General features: G+C 62.8%; 1 protein-coding gene across 1 annotated transcript in view; it reads right to left on the bottom strand.

The window, feature by feature from the left end:
• ANKS3 (ankyrin repeat and sterile alpha motif domain containing 3) overlaps positions 1 to 7500 on the bottom strand; it is a 40804-nt gene that overhangs the window by 3301 nt on the left and 30003 nt on the right. The window contains exons 2-3 of the mRNA XM_061576940.1: positions 7105 to 7313; positions 6242 to 6526 (exon numbers count right to left, since the gene is read on the bottom strand). Coding sequence (XP_061432924.1) covers positions 6242 to 6526; positions 7105 to 7313 — 494 coding nt within the window. The remainder of the gene's footprint in view (positions 1 to 6241; positions 6527 to 7104; positions 7314 to 7500) is intronic.

Raw genomic sequence — 7500 nt, 5'->3', positions numbered from 1 at the left:
CTGCCTGCCGGGGCCGCCGGGGCTCCACGTTCGGGCGAGGGGGCTGCGGCCGAGTTGGCACCGGCGACCGCCGCTGCAGGTGGGTGTGCGTTGGGGGGGGGGGGGTCGGCTCACCTGCGTCGGCTGCCCCCTGTCGAGCCGTTTGTGGCTACGGGTGGGGACTGGGCGGACTTCCAGGCCCGCTTCGTGGTGGCCTACCAGTCGGTGCACTGGCCGGAGGAGGAGGCCCTGTTAGCGCTGCCCACATGCTTCGACGCTAGGGCCTTGCACACCTATTCAGGCATTTCTCCAGCGCTAAAGTCTACGCTGGGGTCCGCCCTTGCTCGCATGGCTGCGGTCTATGAGCCACCATCTGCGGCGCGACTCAAGTTCGCGGCGCGCCGGCGGGAGGAGGGGGAGTCGCCTCTCGCTTTTCGCTGCTCCCTCCTTGCGCTGGCTCAGGCCGCATACCCAGACGTGGAGAGGGCTGCGATGGACTCTCTGGAAATGGACAGGCTGCTGGATCTCGCGGCGGAGTTAGGAGTCAGTCTGTCCATCGCAGCAGAGTCCGAGATTATATCGTTGGCCGTCGCCCAGAACATTCAAGTTCAACTGGCGCTGCGGCATCCCCGGGTGATGGCGGCGTGCGTGGGTGCTCCAGCACCAGCGGATGTGGTGGCGGGCCGGGAGGAAGAGGCTTTCGCGGCGGCGGCGACCTACGATCGCCGCGGGGTCGGCGGATCTGCTCGCCGAACAGGGGCGGGGCGGGGCGAGCGGCTCCTTACCGTTCGCAAGGCCGGGGGCGGGTCACTTGCTTCCGTTGTGGCCAGCTGGGCCACTTCGAGAGAGGGTGCAACAACGCTCCCGGGGCCTACACCAAGGCCTCTCCTCCCGCAGACGTCCCTCCAGCGGTGGTACCTCCCGGGCACCAGGCAAGTCACGACGCATCCATCGCACGGCCGCTCCCTTCACCTCAGGCATCTCACGGGGTTAGGGTCCATCTTCACGGGCCCATCTCTGGGGGTCCGACTCGGGAGTCGTGGGAGTGCGGTCGACGACTGGCTGGCCCAGACGGACTCGCCAGTGGCGGGCCCTCGCGCATAGCATGGTGGCCGCTGCTGCCGGCTCCTCGGCCGTGCTGGGGTGCGTGCAGGGGGTTGAGGTACGGATCCTGGTGGATACGGGGGTGTCCGCCACCATGGTGTCCGAGGCCATTTTTCGATCACTCCCGCGCAGTGTGGGGCCGTTGCGGCCGGTTCGGGGGGTGTGCGTGGCTGCAAACAGTAGCAGCCTGGGTATTTTGGGCCATGTTATTGCATCTGTGGCGATCGGGGAGATCGCGTTGCGGGGACCCGTGTTGGTCTCCAAGGCTTTGGCGATGTCGTGTCTATTGGGCACGGATTTTTTGGCCAGAATGCCCGTCCGGATCCTGGTCGACCAGGGGTGTGTTGAAATGCCGTCGGGGAACCGACTGCATTTCCTACAGTTTTCCTCTGTGGTGGCTCCCTTGGCCGCTAGTGTTCGTGCGCTGACCACAAAATCCGTGACGGTCCCACCCGGGTCACAGATCCTACTTCCCCTGAGGCTGCGCAGCCCGCTGATGTTGGAGTCCCCGGAGACAGGTATCCTCCTGTCTCCCTCCAATTATTTTTAAAGGTTCGACCGGCTGGTGGGCGATTTCACTGCAGTGGCGGCGGGCCAAGATCTTTTTTTGCAGGTCCTAAATTCGGGGCCCACGCCGATCGCTGTCCCTGTTGGTGCGGTGTTGGCTCATACCACCCCAGGCCCTCCTCCCGACGTCCAGTGGTCGCCGGGAGGGGTGGTAGCGGCTGTGCTGCCCGCGGGGAGGCCCGACGCATCGTGGATTGATGCGTTGTGCACCAAAAACACCTCGTTGTCCTCCCAGGAGCGGCAGCGGCTCCGCGACCTCGTTGTCAGGTTCGCCGATGTGTTCAGCCAGGGTAAATTCGATTTGGAACGTACCACTCTTCTTGAATACCATATTGACACGGGCAACTCTGCCCCTATTTGGCTGAATTCACACCGCTTTAGCCCAGAGGAAAAAGATCATGTCCGCTCCGCAGTTGATGACATGTTGGCGGCGGACATTATCTCCCTTTCCACTAGCCCCTGGGGAGCCCCCATCGTGCTAGTCAAGAAACGGGACGGGAGTCTCCGATTCTGCGTCGACTTCCGTAAGTTAAACAAGGTTTCGGTGGCCGATGCGTACCCTTTACCTCGCATGGACGATTCCCTCGACGCCCTCTCGGGTGCGCGGTTCTTTTCGACCATCAATTTGCTTTCGGGCTTCTGGCAGTTTCCACTGGATGAGTCCTCCAAACCCAAGACCGCGTTCCGCACACCCCAAGGGCTGTTTCAATTCAATCGGCTTCCGATGGGTCTTCATTCGGCCCCGGCCACCTTTCAGCGCCTCATGGAATTGGTCCTGGCAGGGCTGCAGTGGGAGTCTTGCTTAATTTACTTGGACGACATCATAGTTTTTGGTGGTACGTTTGACGAACACTTGCTGCGGTTGGAGGCCGTGTTCGTCAAAGTGAGCGCCGCGGGCTTGAAATTCAAACCCCAGAAATGCCATCTGCTGCAACCATTGGTGAAGTATTTGGGCCACATTGTGAGTGCGTCAGGTGTGGCCACGGATCCGGAAAAGACTGCTTGTGTCCGGATGTGGCCGACTCCTACATATGTCGCTGAGGTGCGAAGCTTTATGAGCTTCGCATCGTTCTATCGCCGGTTCGTCCGGGATTTTTTGCGACCATTGCGAAGCCGCCGCACGCACTCTCTGCCAAAGGACAGACATTTCGCTGGGGAGAAAAGGAGGAGGCCGCTTTTGCGGCGCTTCGTACGGCCTTGGCGGACGCGCCGCCTCTGGGGTACCCGGATTTCTCCCGGCCATTCCTCCTCGACACCGACGCCAGCGACACGGGCATCGGGGCTGTCCTGGCTCAAGTTGTCGACAGGGTGGAATGGGTGGTGGCTTATGGTAGCCGCATTTTGTCCCCCACTGAGCAGCGGTACTGTGTGACCAGGAGAGAGTTGCTGGCCATTGTCTTCTTCGTCCAATTGTACAGGCCATATCTGTATGGTCACCGGTTCACCGTCCGGACCGACCATGCAGCCCTGCAATATTCCCTCCGAATTGACCAGCCCTCGGGTCAGCTGTCCCGCTGGCTCGAGGTGCTCCAGGAGTACCCCTTCGATGTCATCCACAGGAAGGGGACTCTGCATGGGAATGCGGATGGCCTTTCCAGGCGGCCCCCGGAGGGCAAGTGCACCTGCACCCTGGGTTACAGCCGCTGTAAGGCCCCAGCGGATACCACGGCCCAGTTGTTCGCATCGGCCGAAGCGGCGCCCGCGCCGGGGGTGGCGTTGCCTGTGGATTTTGGCCCGGGGCTCCCCCGGGAGGTATGGGCCCAGATGCAGATGGAGGATTCCTCTCTGCTGAGGCTGCGACGCCGTGTTGGGACTATGGCCCGGAGCTCGGCTCCGTCGGCTGCCCCGGAGATCGCCATTCATGACGGCCTCCTCATGCATTGGGATGCCCAGTTGGAACGGTATTGCGTGGTGGTGCCCATTGGCTTGCGAGGTAAGTTGACGCGGGCCATTCACGAGAAACTTATGCACCTCGACTACCACAAGACCCTGTTGACCCTTAAGCGGGACTACTATTGGCCGGATGTGGAGGATGATGTGGCGATCATTTTTAAGGGTTGCCACGACTGTGCGCGGAGGAAGGCCCCAGTTGGTCAGGATCGGGCCCCGCTGCAGTCCATCCGGGTTTCTCGTGTGAATGAGCTCGTGGCGCTCGATATCTTAGGGCCCTTCCCTGCATCCCAACGGGGACACAAATACCCCTTGGTGGGGGTGGAATACCTCACACGTTGGCCCATGGCGTGGCCCCTGGTGGACCAATCAGCCTCGTCCATCACAGAGGCATTTGTACAAGGGTATGATCTCGATAAGGGGGCGCCAGAACGACTCTTAACCGATCAAGGGCAGAATTTTTCTTCACGATTACTCAAGGAGGTCTGTGACCTCCGTGGGACGAAGAAGGTCCGCACCTCGCCCTACCATCCCCAGTCCGACGGGATGGTAGAACGTTTGAACCGCACACTCACATCCATGTTGTGCCATCACGTGAGCACGTCCCAATCGGACTGGGACCTGTTCATCCCGGGGGTACTGGCCACGTACAGGATGGCCCCACATGCCTCGACGGGGTTCTCCCCCTTTTACCTTATGTATGGGAGAGAACCCGAGCCCCCAGTGTTGGTCCAACTGGACCCCGGGGCAGGCAAGAGGGGTTCCTCCATTCCCCTTCGAATGAAGGTTGCGCTTGATCGCCTGTGCGAAGCACGTCAAGCGGCCTTGGAGAACTCGGCCAGCCAACAGGCGGCCGCGGAGCGCTTGCCTAAACATCAGGCGAGGGGTCGACCATGGGAGGCGGGGCAGTTGGCGTGGCTGCACTGTCCTCAGGTGCCAGTGGGCACCTCCCCTAAATTACATCGGCCATGGCAGGGCCCCGTTGAGGTGGCTGGTGTCCGCCGGCCTCGATGTGTCCGGATCCGGTTGGGCCGGCGCCACTGGACCGCTGCACCCGTCGTGGCTCAAGCGGGTCGTTCCGCCCGCCTTCCTTGATTCATCACCAATTCCGGGACAGTCGGCGGTGGACGCGTCCGACGGGCCGGGTCCTGGGGGTCGGGGGGATGTCACCGTTAACTTGCCCTCCTGTGCGCCCCCAGAGCTACCGCCGTTGATGCCGCCGGCTGCGGACCGGCCGGGGGAGGTCCTTGTGGAGGCCCAGTCTCCGTCCGGACCACCGCCGGTTACCGGGATGGACGCCGCAGGGAGCGGTGGGCCGCTGTTGGAGGCGCCTGTTGCGCCGCCGCCGAAGAAATCACCAACGGCGCCTGGCCCTGGCCACGGACCATCTGGCCCGCCACCTCCATGGGCCGACGCCGAGTGCGGGGACGGCCCAGCGGCAGGCGCATACGCAGATGGACGGCAGAACCGTCCGCGGTCATCCCGCTCGTCGCCACTCGCCGTGCCGGGTGGTGGCTACGCCCAGCCTTGTGTTGCACCGGCTTGCCCCAATGTTCTGTTCTTCTAGCAGCTGGTCGGGGTTCGCGTTTTGGGGTCACGAGCGTCGGTCGTCATCAGGGCCGCTCATAGGGGGGGGTTGCAGCCGGGTCGGCTGAGTTTTTTTTACGGGGGGGGGGGGGGGGGTGATGTTGAGGAGTGGAGTGCTGACGTCAGGTCACACTCGCCTCGGGGGAATGCCGTCAGGGTAAAGTGACGTCGTGCCCCCCGAGGTATTTGAGGGGAGACCCGTGACGTGGACGGGGTCTTCGCCGAGAGTCAGAGGAGTGAGTGTTAGGGGAGTAGGGGGCTCCGGGATAGAGGGTAGAGAGCCAGGCTAAAGGGGGGCTACTTTACCCGGCTGGCCGAGTTGGATGAAACCTCGGTCAGCGCTGTGGGAAGAGCCCGATAGCCTGGTGGGGTGTAGGGAACTCCCAGTACCCTTCCCCTGGGGAGATTAGTTAATAACCCTTGTGTTAACCGCTTCCCCCGAGTGAGGCGTAAGCCCTAAATAAATGTTTGGCGTCAGCCCCTACACGACCGGCTTCAGCGTCCTTTTCTACCACGCAACAGTAGTAGTCGCAGCAGTAGTAGTAGTATCAGCAGTAGTAGTAGTAGCAGCAGTAGTAGCAGCAGTAGTAGCAGCAGTAGTAGTAGTAGCAGCAGTAGTAGTAGTAGCAGCAGTAGTAGCAGCAGTAATAGCAGCAGTAATAGTAGCAGTAGTAGTAGCAGCAGTAGTAGCAGCAGCAGTAGTATCAGCAGCAGTAGCAGTAGTTCGATTCCAGATAACAGCCACTACCAAAGATCAAGGATCCCGCCCCCCCGTGTAGCCTTAACAGACTGGTGGGGCAAGTGCTGTTAGCGAGTAGCACCTATGAAGGCCGGCACTATGGCACACGAGGGGGTGGGTGGCCAGCACCACGCCCGGCTGCCTTTGTCTCCCCAGCGGCGAAGTTTACCACACACCGCACCAGGTACTCATTTGAGGCCGAGTCGACCTAGAGGAGGCCCAGGACCCGGTTTTGTGGTGGTGTTGGTCAATAACAATCAATCACAGGCCGCACAAACTTCCTCACTAACCATGCGTGCGGTTAGCAGACCGCTTAACGGTGACGACCACTCGCCACACGCCACACACTCGCCCACACGCCACACACTCGCCCACCTTCGGGCCCGGCCCTCTTGCCGCCGCGCTTGTCCCTGCCGCCGTTCCGGGCGGCCCGTCCCCTACGGCGTCCTGGCCGGGTGCTGCTGCCGCCGCCGCCGCCGCCGTTACAGGGGCTACAGGGACTACAGGGACTACAGGGGCTACAGGGGCTACAGCGGCGGTGGCGGTGGCGGCGAGCTTGCCGGCTGGCCTGGCGGGTCTCCCGGCGGTGCCGGTGACGACGCCGATGATCTTCCTGTGGTGCTCCAGAGGCCGCCGCTGGGCCGTGCCGCTGTCCGAGTCCTGGGGCCGGGGAGCGGAGGCAGCGCGAGGCGAGCGAGTGATGGGCCAGGAGGGGGGGGCACAGAGCGAGGCGAGCCAGCAATGAGCGGGGGGGGGGGTCAGAGGAAGGGCTGAGGCCAGGCGCAGGGCCCGGCGTGCGTGGCGGTGGAGGTGCGGTAGTGGCGGTGGTGGTGCGGTAGCGGTGGTGGTGGTGGTGGTGGTGGTGCGGTGCGGTGGTGGTGTGGTGGTGGTGGTGCGGTGGTGGTGCAGTGGTGGTGCGGTGGTGATGGTGGTATCGATGGTGCGGTGGTGGTGGTGGTGGTTGGGAGCGGAGCTGCGCTACCAACGCGGCAAGTTTAATTGGTGGAGGCGCCCACCCGCTCGCTCACCCAATCATCACCCCCACCCACCTGCTCACTCACTCACCTCACCCACCCACGCGAGCATATCGGTGGGTCATATACAGGCCGGCGTGGTGGTGTGGCGTGCACTGGCGTGGTGGTGTGGTGGTGTGGTGGGGGGTGGTGTGGTGGGGGGTGGTGTGGGGGTGCTGGGGGGGTGTTGTGGTGGGGGCTGGGGGGGTGTTGTGGAGTGATCACCTCGTTACTCTCGAGCGACCCGTCCCTGCTCAGTCCTGGCAGTCGTGCCGGCTTCTCACCGTCACCACCGCCACCACCACCGCCATCACCACCACCGCCATCACCACCACCGCCATCACCGCCACCACCACAGCCACCACCACCGCCACCACCGCCGCCACCACCACTTGGCACCGTCTCCGCCGTGGTGCCGAAGATGGTCCTCTCCCCTACGGCACAGCGGTAGGGAGCTGTCCTTGGTCTACTCTTCCACGTGCAGCAGCAGGCAGGTAGCAGACACTTTACCGCACCGCACGCAACACTCCGACCGACTGTGGTGTTACCACGTGTTGTGTATATGCCCCTTTTTCCAAAAATATATACAACACACGGCAGCTGGGAGCTATCGGTTGGCTA

Source organism: Lethenteron reissneri, chromosome 62 (genome assembly GCF_015708825.2).
Source record: "Lethenteron reissneri isolate LAM-NWPU_2019-01 chromosome 62, ASM1570882v1, whole genome shotgun sequence".
NCBI lineage: Eukaryota > Metazoa > Chordata > Hyperoartia > Petromyzontiformes > Petromyzontidae > Lethenteron > Lethenteron reissneri.
Note: the sequence above shows the minus strand (reverse complement) of the source record. Positions and strands in the feature narration are given on the sequence as shown.